At 40.8% G+C, this 15,161-nt stretch overlaps 1 protein-coding gene across 3 annotated transcripts in view; it reads right to left on the bottom strand.

Moving 5' to 3' along the window:
• The window catches only part of ADCY1 (adenylate cyclase 1), a 163,732-nt gene extending 155,245 nt beyond the window's left edge, over positions 1 to 8,487 (bottom strand). For 2 of the 3 annotated variants that reach the window (XR_012053967.1, XM_030265660.4), the window contains exon 1: positions 7,548 to 8,365. Coding sequence is in view for 2 of the 3 variants with exons in the window: in XM_030265660.4 (XP_030121520.1) it covers positions 7,548 to 8,216 (669 nt within the window). In the remaining variant the exon portion in view is untranslated. Of the gene's footprint in view, positions 1 to 7,547 lie in introns of all 3 variants that reach the window. The other variant, XM_002192007.7, reaches the window with a different exon arrangement.
• Positions 8,488 to 15,161: the final 6,674 nt, after the last annotated feature.

Raw genomic sequence — 15,161 nt, 5'->3', positions numbered from 1 at the left:
TCAAGTCCTAGATGAAATTTTCTTATAACATTCTATTCTAATTAATCAGAACATGAAGTCTGTGTGAAGCTATGCCTTTTCCACACTCATAATAGACTTTCTTTCTAACAATTATTCCCTCTTGATTATTCCCTCTTGACACCACCAAGAGCTTACAAGGACAAGAAGCAATGCTTTTCTGGCTCGTCTCTGGTTTTCCATACATGTCACCTGCATTTAGTTATGTTTGTATCACTTTATGGTAACACAGAGAAGAGATGTAAAGTCAGGAATATATGGCCTTTTGCATCTGAGAAAGTTGAAGACAATAACAAACTGTGATAGACAAAAAACTTTATTTTATGCTAGTGAATGTTTTGTGGAATGGCAAGAGAAGGAATGCACTGCATCTAAACTGACATAATGAGATAAGATGCTAGGAAGAATATTTCTGTTCTAGTTCATAAGGCCCATGTGCAGACAAGCACACATTCAGGGCTGTGCTTAAAGGAGACTAATAGGAATTGAAATTTGCACTACCTAGTTGTTATATTACACTGGTTCTGTCTAGCAAAGCATTGCACTATGCTAATAACTAGGGAAAACAAAATGGGGAAAATATTTAGAAGCCTGAATGGCAGAACATATTGTAGGGAGCAACTACTCCCTACAATTAACATTTTCTCATAGGGGTTTAGCTCTGAATATATCCAAAATTACATGTTCAGAAAAAAAGGAATTAAGGAAGAAAGGAGTAGAGACCCTTTATAGCTTATCCCAGAGAACCACCAAAAATCTTTAACCCCAAATTGGCAGGCCCTGATCTCAGAGTTGCACAAACACTGCAAACACTGAACACGTTGTGAAAACTACTTTTCCACACAGTAAGCATGTAAATTAAATATAGTCCATAATTAATTACTAATGTTACATGCAACTTTTTGCTATAAACTAGGGTCTAGGCAACAACATTTTACCATTTTGAAATGAAAATGCCCTTGGACTCTCTTTAATAACAGTAAAATAATAGCAGTAGCAATACATGGATACAGTCTAAACCACACAAGTTAAAAAGGAATGCAACCATATAGACCTGTAATACTGTATTGCCCTTGTTCATACTGCATTGCCATTGCTATATAAAAGTTATAGTAAGTTATGCACTAACTTTGCAAGGCCTCCAGACTGAGACATAGCAGATTTTTTCTGGGCTAAAAGTTTAGTTCTCAGGCTGATTTTTTTTTTTAACTTCTGTGCACATTGTTTTACCTGGTTTATAAATTCTTCCCTAATTGACCAGATCTCTCTAGTTCATTTATGTCACTTTTGTTTAACTTTGTCTGTTAGCACAACAGTTTTCTGACTAAAACACAGTGCCACACTATGCAGAAATGTAGGCATATGGAAACATAGTACAGACCTTGAGGAGGGGACACATAGGACATGGTGTAGAGTACAACCATGGGATTACAAAAGGTGTAGCACAGACTTAGTATTGAAGATAACACCCATAGCTATAAAAAAGACTCCCCAATGGTCAGTTAAAGAAATGTGAACATGGAGATAACCAGATCTGGTATTAGTTGTAACAAAGTGAACAAAGAAGAAGTATTTAACATACATAAAAGAAAACTATTTTAAAAATTTGGATGGGACATGGAGCTGTGGAACAACAAAGGAAGACAAATTAATATGTCATCATTAGCATGGACATCCCCTTCCTTCCTGTGAAAGACTCCAGATGCTGCCAATGTAGGCAATACTACCAGCAGAATGAAAGACACCACTCTTAGAACTTGGAGAAGCAGGAGAAGGGAGAGCCCAACATCAAAGAAAGTGGGTAGAAACTGAGTGTATAACAGTATTAGCTTGTTTTTTAATTATTATTTTTGAATACTTTTTCAATAGAAGCCCTCTTTTTCTTCAGTAATAATGGGATCTTGCCTATTAATAACAACTAAACTTCTCAGATAAACTGTTATTTACTGTGTCTCCAAGTCACATGATTCTTGACAGTTTCTCAAAGGCTTCTTGTTTCTCAAGCATGTAGAACCATCAGCATGCTGTTAATTTTTGGAAACCCACAAAAAGTAGCAGTGTCAGCAATCTACAGACTCTGGAAGCCAAGAGCATACTAATCTCTATGGGAAAAAAGATCCCGAACTCTACATTCCATAGAAAATCCTATACTTCAGGCCCTAGATAAAATGACTATGGTCAAGACCTGGCAAAGCCTATGCTGCAAATTATGAAACAACTTTGATTAGAAAGGATAAAAATCCTGAAACACCTCACATTTTTAACAATCCTTCAATATGGACTAAATATGAAATGAAAATTAGAATTACACACAGATATTGAGAAACTCTAAAAACAATGTTCCCCATATTTGGAAAGAGAAGAAGATAGTGAATTCAAACAGGTTATTAGTAGATAGATATGTCTGAATTCTAGAGAATATTATGGAGAATAGAATTCTAGAGATATTCTTGATACTAGTATTTGAAAAGCATGACAAAGAATGAACTAGTAGAGTCCCTCACCACATTTTATATGAATGAAGGAGAAAAACAGAATTTTTCACTGAATAATAATGGCAATGGAGCTGAGCTGTCTTTGATTTACATGCCCTTTTATTAGGCTACTAGACTCTGCCTACTATGTGAGAGACAAAGGTGTGGAGATTAACAGTTCTGTCAGTGATGTGTTCATCAATTTTCTTTTAAACGCTAGCAGAAATAAGATTAACATTGGCATAACAATTCCTTGTGATATTCTATAATACTATCACACTAAGCACAAAGAGTTAAGATTGTAAAATAAACTTTTAAATAATAAATTAATTATTTAAAATAAATTATACCAATTTCCCCTCATTATCCTTTACACAGTCTTTCTAATCCAAACTAAAATTTCTGGTACTTGCTGAATCCATAGAAGTGCTATTATACATATAAATAAATATTTGAATAAAATGTTTTAAATACAGGCAAAACAAAACAAACAACAACAAAAAAAACCACCACAAATCAAGCAAACTAATTGAAATCTACATTTGTTTCACCACACTTTTGAAAAAAATTTTGTGCTAGTTTATGAGAGCACTATTCTTTCTTCTGCTCTTTGTTACTCATGCTGTACTTCTGTTGGGAAGGATAGATAAATATGATTGTCTAGCAGAAGAACCACAATAGTACAGCCAGGATGAATATCATGTCCCCTACTGGCTGGCCAATACCCTTACCTACAGAGGGGTCCAAAAGCCAAATGGACTGTTCCATCTCACCCCCCAGAATGTATGGTTCACCCCACACCTGTAACCCTCCCCTGAAACATCAAGTGTCTGTGACCCCATTGGCCCAAGTCTTGTTCCAGCCCAGCTTGAAACCCCCTGATAAGGGGTCTCCGGGGGGCCAGAGGCTCTCTTGGAACTTCCTCCCTCCTCCTGGATTCCCCCCTCCTGGAGTCCCTGCTCTTCCCTGTGTCTCACCCCTCCCCCATCACCTCAGGCCCAGCCACATGCTGCGTCTATAGCAGCTCGAGGCAGGACCTCTCTCCATCCCGAATAAACCCTATCTTCCAAGAGCAACGAACATCTCTCGTCTGTATCCACCCAAACCGTCCTGGAGCCCTCCTACGTCTTTACATACTTCTGGGGTGGGTTTTTTTTGTTTTTTTGGTTGGTTTTTTTTTTGTTTTTTTTTTTTTGTTTTTTTTTTCTGAATGATTTGCTCTTTCACAAAGACTTCTGTGATATGTTAGGGTACTTTGGTGGTGTATGATTTTGTTTTTAATTTTATGGAAATAAGAATATATTTTTTTTAGAAGGGAACTAAAATATTTAGAAGGCCAGAAGAAGTTATTTAATGGTAAGACATTAAACAGTGCATATGCCACCACTGAGTTATTTCCATGAGCAGCCTTTGCCTTCCTTAACACCCACTCATTGAATTACAATAAAAATTATATTAAGATCCTTTGGGTAGGATTCTGTATTTCTGTAAGGGCTCTGAAGCACCTAGCGTATATCTGGAATTTGTAGAGGGAAAAAAAAAAAAAAAAGAAAAAAGGAGACAAAAGTTCAAGCTTTTAAAACTTCATTAGTAGGTTCAGCCACCTGTGGATACCTTGTCACCTTATATGGCAGAAATATTTTGTTCCATGATTCAGAAGGAAAGGAGAGAGTTCAACTAACATAACCAATATGCTACTGGTTATATACACCACTTATATCCTTATTACAATGTCAGATAAGGCATGCAATATCAGCTGTGAAGTCATCATGTCTTTGACATGATCTCAAATGGGATCAAGATTGCTCCCAAGTACTTTGTATATTTTTTAGATTGGACTTACTTATTTATATATATATGTATATATATAGTCTATTACTATATTTCTATTTAGAAATGAGCAGGACATATGAGTGCATTGGAACATTTCATTTAATGACTAGAACACTTATTGACTGGCAAGTTCTGTCACATTACTCCCTTGACTCTCATTATCTCCCTGTACTTGCTTTCCTGCTCTCCTTTTGCCTTTATACATACCTATGCCTCACTTCTGGCATGGCATGGCATGGCATGATCTCCACAGATAATACTGTACTGTCAGAAAACTATCACTTGCAAATTAAATCTGCTTTACTCAATAGAAGTCATGACACACTTCTGCCAAAATTATCACTGGTTTTACTATGTAAAGAATTTGTACATTTAAAAGAATGCAAGTCTTAAGCATGCCATGGGGCACACTCAGGTTCTGATCTGACACTATTGCAATTCATGAGGCTTTTGGCATTCAAAGATTTGCAAATGGAGATTCCTCCATTTGAAATAGAAGATGTGCATGTAAAAGCTCATTTTGGAAAAAATCCCTTAACTTAGCTATGCCTGTTTTATAATGGGTTGAACTTGAAACAATATGAACTATTTGGTCGTGCTGACCAATTTCCAGTTTAACGTCAATGGAAGTTACTAGATCTGCAGTCTCCTAAAGCTCAGGCTAAGCAAAAATAAAATTTATTCCCAAGTTGGTTCCCTGCCTGAATCACAAAAAAATCAAAGCGGTCTTTAACAGAGTACCAACCTTTGGTGATTGGTGCAGGTGTTTCTGCAATTTTGGATACTTCAGATATCTGTTTAAAAATTTAAATTCATCCACTTGCTTGGGACTAGGGAGCAAGGGGTTGGGAAACAGAACAGAGCTTTTCACACTACTGCAGCTCTGCATAGAGCAGTCCTGCTTCCCTGACACATCAGCAGCATTCTGTGTCTACAAACACGTGGGCCATCATGATAATATCCGGTGTCTGGGAAGCAGATCCCAGTCACAAGGAAAAGTCCACTCTAGCCCTTAAAAAAAGGCTTAGCTACTCTCAGGCCAAGCAAATAAAATTCAGATGATGCAACCTTTACGTATCTTTAAACTTCCAACCTTTGCAAAGATGTTATTTGGAAAAGCAAAAAACTTCTTTGTAAGGGAAAAGTCCCTTCCATACATGGTGATGGCCTTCAAATCAGAAGACTTATTCCTTGACAGTATGCCACAAGTCAGTGTGCAATTCTGTGAGATACAAGTTCACAGACCAGTTTTAATTGCCTAACTCTGAGATAGTTTCTGCCTCCCATTATCAGTAAAGTAAAAAAATGCTTTGGAGACTGCATACAAACCACTGAGATTACTCTGGTTGGGGGAGATGGTGATGAAGAAGAAATACAGATATATTACATGAGAGGTTAGTCAATGATTTTTATGCATTTTCAAGCCAGTTTCTAGCCTGATGAATAACTGAGTTAAACTAGTGGAAAGGGAGAGAGCCAGAAGACTATTTCTCTTCAAAATGTTTTACATTCACGACTTTGGTTAAATAATTTAGTGAGCAGACATTATTTTCATCTTCTTTATGTTACTCATCTAGAAGAACAGATGCCACACTGAGCTGCAGCTTGGCATCAAGGAAAGTTTGCCTGTGTGTCAGGGTAGCCAGGATAGCCTGGACTCCCATAAGGACTAATTGGTACTCCAATAAAAAGAGCTATCTTCAGCCTATTAAAAAAGAATTCCAGTATTTTTAACATCCTTCCAGATGCTTTTTAGGGTGGCTTGTCTCAGCGCTCCTGCATTTTATCAGCTCTCCCTCTCATGGAAACTCTAAATCGCATATTTAAAAATAGACCATCAGATTATCTGGGTAAATCATAAAGCTCAGCTTATCTCTCTCTTCCCTTTCAAAATATACAATTTATTTTGTCCACCAGCTCAGCAGTGTGAAGTCATCAATAATCCTGTTTGTCTCAGTAACCCCACTCAGCGATTGTCCCTGTGTATCTCTTTCTGTGCATGCATATCACCCTGGCTGTGTGTGCCTGTGTGAGCAGTGAAGAAGGATCCAGGAATTCACAGTTCTGGGCACAAAGGTGTACAATACTGTATTTATGCCCATGTCAACTGTGTACATCCTAATATCACAACACTTAGGGAGAATAATACCAGCATTTTGCAGAAGTAGTGTACTAAGTACTTCAATTATGCATTAAATTCTTGTTTAACACCAATGTGGACAACAGAAGCCGCATGCTTCTCCTGAGGGCAGGCATAATCAATGCGTGCAAAGAAGGACACAAAAATGTTTCAATTCTTCTTTCCTAGTGGTTCACACGCACCAAATATAGCCTTCAGTGGCAAACCCCGACTCCCAGCCTACACGTTTCCTATACGTGCATCTCCTCATCCTCCTCCTCCTGTCAGTGCGGCCCATCAGGCCACGAGAGTCGGAGAAAGCCCTGCAGGGATATAAATAGCTCCTCGGGGGAGGAGGGGAGAGTGCAGCAGCACGTTTCTAAAGATGCTTGCTGCAGAGGGAGGTTTTGCTGGATTAATTCAGAGGCGAAAGGGAATCGCTAGCAAGTTCACTGCCACAGCAGGTAATGTCTGTGAAAAGAGGGCAGCAGCTGCCCTGGGGAAGCTGAAGGGGGAATGCTCCGTTTTTGGGAGAGCAGCGAGGTGGGGTTCCCATTTTGAGTGTCCCACCTATTTCAAATGGTTTCCTCAGAGTCCCCCTGCAGATGGGCTGTGTATAGGTACGAACGGCCCACGGCTGAGAGAGACAGCGACGATACGAATCAAGTCGGTGGAGGTGTTATTACCTCACGCAGCTTATTGCCTGTGCCAAGTTTGAACAGAGACAGGTGTTATTACTGGTGCGCGCTGTATTGCACTGACTGTGCATAAGGTGCTCTGAACGTACCCCATGAGCGGGGCACGGTAGCGCTGGCTTCCCTGCCCTGGTCCCCGTTTTTCCTTGGAGTGACAAAGCCGAGAGGTTCCGTCTCCCCAGAGCCGCCCTGTGCCCCCCTGCCTCCCGGAAACTTTCGGGAACACAGATACAGACGCCTGAAGCACAGACACGCGCTCGCCCCTTCCCCTCAGCCGGGGCGCTCCTCAGCCCCCGCCCCGGGCCGCTCCGCGCCTCTCCGCCATCCCTCCCCGCGGCGGACCGGCACCGCGCGGCTCTGCGGTTCTGCAGCGCCCGGCCCGGCCCGGTCCCGCCCGGCCTCTCTCACCGTCCTCCAGAGCCTCTGCCGCTTGGTACTGACGGAAGTGGCGGTGACGATGAGGTGGGAGACGGACACCACCAGCCCGAAGACGATGGCCAGCAGCGTCCGGACGGGAAGCAGCGAGTAGGAGACGAAGGTTACCAGCATGAGCTGCCACATGCCCTCCTCGGGGGTGCTGGGCGGCTCCATGCCATAGGCGCCGAGAGAGAAGGGGCAGCATAGGAAGGAGAAGGTGAAGCTGAAGAGCAAGGTGAGCTTGACGATCTGCTGCAGCTGGGTGACCTGCAGGTACTTGACATTTGTGACGATGAAAAGGGAGAGGAAGATGATGCAGTGCACCGGGTGCGAACCTTTGGAGATGGTCAGGCTGGGGCCGGAGAGCAGCTCCACCAGGGCTAGGCTGGCGGTGAGCACGATGAGGACGGCCAGCGCCTTGAGGGTGGACGTCTGCTCCAGCTTCAGGTTGTAGCTCTGAAAGAGAGCCTCCAGCTCCTTGCAATCAAACTCGTCCTCGCAGGCGATGGCATCCAGCAGCAGCAAAGGAGGGGAATCCCCTAACCCGACTCCCGCTCCCGACGCCGCGGCAGCGGGCGGGGAGCAGCAGCAGTGGCAGCACTTCTTCCTCTTGGTCTTGACTTTCTGAAACGGTATTTCCTCCATGTCAGTGCCATTCATAAACCCGGGGAAGAAATGCTCCTCCAGGTGTCCCCCGCTGCGGCTTTGCTCCTTCGCTGCTCATAAAAGAGAGGGTGGCTACGCGCAGGAGCCGCGGCCACTCGCCCGCCGGCAGCCCCTGCCGCTCCGCGGGCGCGGGTCCCGGGCGCACCTGCCAGTCACCCCCTCCGCTGCCAGCCAGGAGCCGGGGGTGGCTGGGACGGCGGGAGGACAGTCTCACTCGCGTAAACGTGCCAACCTTCCTGCCTGCAGTCTCGGTTTCCCCTCCACCACCCTCCTCCTCCTCCTCCTCCTCCTCCTCCTCCTCCTCCTCCTCCTCCTCCTCCTACTCCTCCTCCCCTGGTTGCTCCAGGGATGTTAATCTCCTAATGACACCAAAACACCATCCAAAGGTTTGGAATCAAACGTAGGGGCAAAGGGTGGTTGGAAGATCAGAAAAGGGGAGACGGGGATAGTCAACAGGCGGCTTTCCCTTCAGATAACGTTATTTTGGGGAGCGGGTCTACAGAGGAAAGCAAACGGGCTCCCGTGAGGTGGGCGATATTAAAAAATAAAATAGCAACTAGGGGAAAAAAAAATTAATCCGAGACAGGGGTGTGGAGGAAAAGTGCTGCAGAGGGGCAGGAAAGAAAGCAGGAGGCAGGGAATGGCAGGGCGATCCCCTTCCCAGGTCCGAGAGCATCTCACCGGAGCTGGGGATTGAGAGGCGCCTGCGCGCCGATCGCTTGGGAAGCTGGACACGTCCCCACCAGGGTTCCGAGACTCGGGAGCAGCGGGGGGACCCGCCGCCCCAACAAAGCGCCCGGCGTTCCCTCTGCCGGCCGCCCGGGGCTCGCTGGCACTCCGGATGCGTCCGGCATCGGCCGATGACTGGCAGACCCATGCTGCACACCTGCCCTGGCAGCTATTCATGTATGTGTATATATATATATATATATATATATATATATATGCATAGGAACATATATATAGAGATACACACACACACACACATATATGTATGTGTGTGGGGGTGTGTGTGTATAAAAATATACAAAATCTACCTATAAAGACATAGAAGTACATGTAAATATAAATACATTTTAAATATGTAAATATACAACTATATATGTGTGTATTTATATAGATTAATCCTGCTTCCTTTCAGAAATAAAGTCGTATCTGACTGAATAAATATTCTGATGTTACTTGTTTTTGCCTAGCTCTGAAACAGTGGGAGAAAGTATAGTGAATGAGAAAATTTTCAAGAAAACACACTCCTGTGAGCGCTTCTGCCTGTCTGTTAGTACAAATTGGTGGCTGTGGAGGATTACTCTTATGACAGGAGTTGAATATCACCCCACTCAAAATTGTATTTCGTGCCTCATCAAGAACTTGGATGTGTTTTAGAAAAAAAAGCCTCTAGTTCTGCCTATAATGCTTCTATCAGATACTATTGCCAAGTTGCCACAAAAGAATATGCTGCAATATGCTTTTTTGTAATCATTACATCTAATTTTGGGATTATATGACTGATTTCAAACTCACCAAAGATTGGGGAAAGGACACCAGTGTTTCTTTTTGGTTTGGGTCAAGGATTTGTAAGATTCAAGTCTAGGAAAATGTCAAAATAAAAGACTAAGGTTATGAACACTTGGCTTTTCAAAGGCAGGGAGGGATTCTTTCCAGAATCAAAGCAAAATCCTACTATCATGCATAGGTTGAAGAACTAATTACTGATTTTTGCATCAATGATGTCAGATTCTGGTCCCAGATTTGGGCTGAAGAGTGTTAAGATCAACAATAGACAGAGATTCTTCAAGATTTGTTATGGCTGTGAATTATGTTGGCACTTCACTTCCGGATAGTAAAGTAGCATTAAAAAATTTTCAGGTACATAATCTAAGGCAACATATTTTTTATATTAATATTTTAATATTTGATATTAGTCCATGCCCTACCGACTCAGTATATGGTCATTCTTTTGAATCTGGACAGACCTCATCAGGAAAAAAGAATTAATCAACATTGCTGGAGTTTGTGTATTACAGATTCAAAATATTCCACAGTTGAGACAATGACTGTTACTTACTCTGTGTTCATGGGAAGCAACTCATGGTGGTTTCCTAAACAGTGACTTAGACCCTCAAACACTGCAGAACTGTAAATGCAGCTGATATTTAGACTTCTGTAACATCCTTCCAGACAAAAGTAAAGGGGTTGGATTTGCTGGCCTGAGTACTGGAAACAGGAAGAGATGTTTAGCTGAAATAACATTAAACCTGACAAACAAAAAGAGGCTTCCTTTGTTTTGCGGGATCTCTAGTGTGTTTGAAAAGCTTAATAAATAAATATCCTTATTCACTTTGGTGCATAAATTCACTTTGGTCACACATATATTAGATAAACAAACACTGTTGTGTTTTTACCTGTCCTCAGCTTTCTTCTGACCTCATATATCCTGAGGGATAAACTAATATTTCACATCTCACAAAGTATAAGAGGTGGCACTGAGTTGCCCAATCCTAGGAGCTATTTACTGAAAGAGTTGACATGCTAGCAGTTATAATTTTTCTTCTGCCTCTCAGCATGCTGCTGAGGAAATGGAAGGTGAGTAGTCCCCGACAGGGCACCCTGTGGTTTAAATTATTTTTATGCTTCTTACAGCCTCTGGTTGGGTTAGTTAGTGCATACATAACGCAGAGAAAGATGGTACATGTGGAATATATGCATCTTCATTCTTGCTTGGTCAAGGGGAAGCAGTGAACTGTTGAAGCTTCATCTTCCTTAGACACTCTAGGAGTATGGAAATGCCATACAGTGATTAATGAAACTCTGCCATCCTTTATACACTGTTTCACATCATAGGGAAAATACTTCAGCATACTCTCCATAGTGAGGAGCCCAGATTTTAGCACCTGATGTCACAAATACAAAAAGGAAACCTCAAAACCATTGTCTGAGACAGACATATTATTAAAGCAAATAACCAGCTATAAAACTGCTGGAATGCACTTGACACAGGACCATATTTTCTGACTTATCTGTTGTAGAGGACAGTAAATCTAAAATAATCTAAATCTTCCTGGGATTTTTGAACTATAAACAACACTTTGTGGACTGTAGTACACTTCTGGCTCATTTTTAAGAAAGATATGAGGTTGCTTTTGACAGTTATTGCCCCCAGAATTCTGGATGTTGGCCAGAACCAAGTCAGTTATTTCTTTTGTATGCTCTTGCATTTGTAATCAGAGACTACTCTGGGAATGAATTTCGTATTGATAGGAAAGAGTGATTAGAGTCCAACTTTATCGTCTTTGGAACTGCAAAACATATCTGCTTTTCATTTTTTTTCTAAGAGGCAAACTGTCTTGGTTTTTTGAGTCACTGGAAGTGAAAAACATTTTTTTATGGAGAGTCAGGCAGTATATGGATCTAGGTTACACTAAATACAAGTGTATTTTCTCACTGCCTTCTGCTGGACCATAGTCTAGAACTAAAGAGCTACTGAGAGTTTCTGTTCCCACTCAGTTCCTTCTCCACCAATCTATTTTTATTTACTTTGTGCTTGTAGATTCCCCACTCAATAATTATTTTTTCACTGTAATCTTGTTTTACTTTACTAAACTCGGTACTTGCTTTTTGTATCCCATCTTCTATAATAGTTTCAAGTATTCACTGCCTGGTGCATTAGGTGGAGATCATCTTTAAAAGCAATACCTTTCATAAAACTGGAGCTCCCCAGATTCAGGATAATTTTAGAATTAGGCACAATGAAAGTTTTGCATGGATAGATTTTTTTTTCTTGTGTAATTTTTGTCTGAGTAAGGATTGCAGAGATTTTCATATTTTATCCATATTTAGTATTGCTCTTCTGTAACAGAATGCCATGCTCTATGATCGGAGACAGGGACAGAAATCTCTTTCTTCTCACTGTCCCTGACAGTAAGACTAAAGACTCTGCATAAAGCTATTGAGAAATTTCTGCAGACTCATTCTAGCAGGCACAGCTTGTTAATGCCACCACAGAAATCTACCTAGTGAGAGAAAAGCAATGATATGGTCAGGACAGAAAACGTCTAGCACAAAATAGTAGGAATGGCCAAGTTTTAGATATAAAATTTGGACAGTGTTTTCCTTCTCTTATGGATCTCTGAAATAGATTCCAAAGTTCTAGATTTTGGGGAAAGATTTGAAAAAGTGAAAGTATGTTTTTCCAAATCATGCACAGATTTCATTTGAAATAAATCTGGGGACTCCATCACAGTCTTACTTCAAGAAATGTCTGAACAGGTCTCATAAACATTATAATGACTTTTCTTTAATATTCTTTGTGATTTTAAAGTTTGACTTATGGTACATGCATTTTGATGGAGAAGAAATGAAAGAGACATTTTGATGCACTACCACTTCCACAGTTAAACTATCTCCATGTTTGAATTCACCTAGCCAGAGCACTTCTGCTACAGAGCTGAAATAAACTTTGCCCACGTACAGTAAGTGAAAACCTCACAACATCTATAAGTTCAGTCACTAGGAGACATTGGCTCTAGCCTCAGCAGTGTTGTCCAAAATTACTTTTTGGTTTTATCTTTTTCTTTGTGCTTCTTCATACAAGAGCCCGTTTTAAGAGAACAGAAATGAGTATTTCAAGGGTAAATTTAGGCTGCAATACTAATCATCCAATGAAAAACCTGTGCCTTATCTTCTGCTTAGGTCTAACAAAAGTAGTTTTGTTCAGTTTCCGTTGGACTGCGCAGTGCTTTTTCACTCAGATTATTTTAATTGCTATTCTATCTGCATAGAAGTCTATCTATTTGTGTAATCTACTGTAGAGAAAAAAAAACATGAGAAAAAAATTACCTTAAGGCCTTGACCTCAAGTCACTTGTCAGACAAGACTGATGCTGAAGCAATTAAGACATTTGACAGAAAAATAATATGGCTAAAATGGCTAGTTTGCCAGCAGAGAAAGGGGATGGATTTTCTCCAGACCTCTGCTGAGCAAGGAGTACTGGCATTAAGAGCATTTTAATCCTTTACCTGTCTCTTCTATTTTAAGTCTTCCAGGAGAGCATGAGACTTCTGTGACCTACTGAACTTCTATATTAATACTCATTATTATCTTCAGTGAGCAAACAATGTGCTTTCCAGACACATGGCAGGTCAGCAAGACCCTTCCAGCTTTTGACCAGTCACTAATTTTCTCCATCAATACTGTATCAGCTCTGATTTATTTATTTATTCTTCATCTAAAATTAGTGCCATTGAATGTCTATTATAAAGGCAAAATTTCAGGAAAGAAGATCGATGCATTTTTCTCCAGTAAGCAAGACACAAGATCTCAGGATCTCTCCCAAATACCATACCCCATCTGGCCACGCTTCTGTCTCACCTCTTCTTACTTTATCCTCCCTGTTACTTCAGAGAAATGTCAGGGTTTTTCCTTCAGGAGCCTGTGGATGGTAGGAGGGTGGAAATGACAGGAAAACTTTCAAATCTTCTTTAAAACAATTTGTTCTGTACTTTGCCAAGGGGTATACAACAGTGACATATATTGATAAAAAACATCAGCAAAACAAGAAATCACAAAACAGCTGCAAAATTTACACAGCACTTGTAGCACCTGCTTTTGTTATTTCATTTTGAATGTGTTAGTTAGAGCAGAGAACACCATAGTGCAAGACACTATAGTGCAGCTGTGGATGTTCAGGTACACCCTCATGGTACCATGGAACTCCATGCCGAGAGGTACCAGCTCAGTTGCTGACACCCATGTCATCAACCCATTACACTAGTATCAGAGCTTGCCAGCTCAGGTTTCGTGCTATATTTACATGTTTGTGCAGTAACCAGGTCTGGAGTCAGCTTGTTCAGGGCTGCCACAGGATCTTTACACTGCAGTCTGGAGACTAGAAATATCATGTTAGCGTTCAACAGCTGACAACCTTTTCCCTGGTTTCCTTGCAGTAAGGTGGATCTTTCAATACATCGGTTATCTTCTGAATCACAATCCCATCTCAGGCTAAGAAATCACCCAAGAAGTTGTGTGGGTTTCCTCTAGTAAGGCTATTATTTTATCTTTCCCAGTCAGCTTGGTTAACAGACTTTTTTTGAGCCAACTTCACAGTCAATATATAAAAAACACCCAAACAACAAAACACAGTCCCCAAAATTATATAAAGGCATATTACATAAAACTGGATCAGTTCTCAGGCAAAATACAAATGTCTTTGAGTTCCCACAGACTTCCTTTTGCAAATCCTTTCAGAAAAAACAAGAAAAGAAAACAAAACTGAACCCTTGTCCCCCAACATCTTAGTACTTGTTCCTGCAGTTGACCAATGAAAATTTTGCAAACCAGTTAGCAGATTTGGCAGAAATTTCTGTTATGCAGGTGATCTGAGTGACCAAAGCTTTCTTAAAAGTCCTTTAGCTGTAAAACAAACTCAGTAAAATTCAGACCAAGGTCAAACGTCCACTCTAATTTTACGAGTTCTGTAAATGTCTAGCATCAAGGTGCTGGCAGTGGGAATGAATCTGATCCTGTTCCATGAAATCAAATGAAGTTTTGATATTCACTGCACCTATATTAGCCATGGTATTATAACTGTGCTTATTTCCAAAGGAAGGTTTCTGTTCCTCTCTATATTAATACTACTGTTGCTTAAGGTAAGAGCGTATCTGTGTTCAGAGCTTATATTATTCTTATATTATTGTCTTGCCTTATGAAATGTAGTTTAGATGTATTTCAGAATATGTATAAGAATAGGCATTTTGGTTAGTGTAATCCCTTGAATCTCTTGAAAGAGAAAGGCAAGATGTACACAAAAATAAAGACAGAAATTGTAGCTGTTTATAATACACAGTTCACTTGTAGCCATATTTCTGTTACATCAATTTTTGAAAAAATATATTAAATAGTAATTCATATTCAGCAGAGATGTTTTCCTCCTATTTTACTTAT

The sequence above is a fragment of the Taeniopygia guttata genome, chromosome 2 (genome assembly GCF_048771995.1).
Source record: "Taeniopygia guttata chromosome 2, bTaeGut7.mat, whole genome shotgun sequence".
NCBI classification, from domain to species: Eukaryota; Metazoa; Chordata; class Aves; order Passeriformes; family Estrildidae; genus Taeniopygia; species Taeniopygia guttata.
The sequence above is the reverse complement of the archived record's forward strand: the minus strand, read 5'-3'. Positions and strand labels throughout refer to the sequence as shown.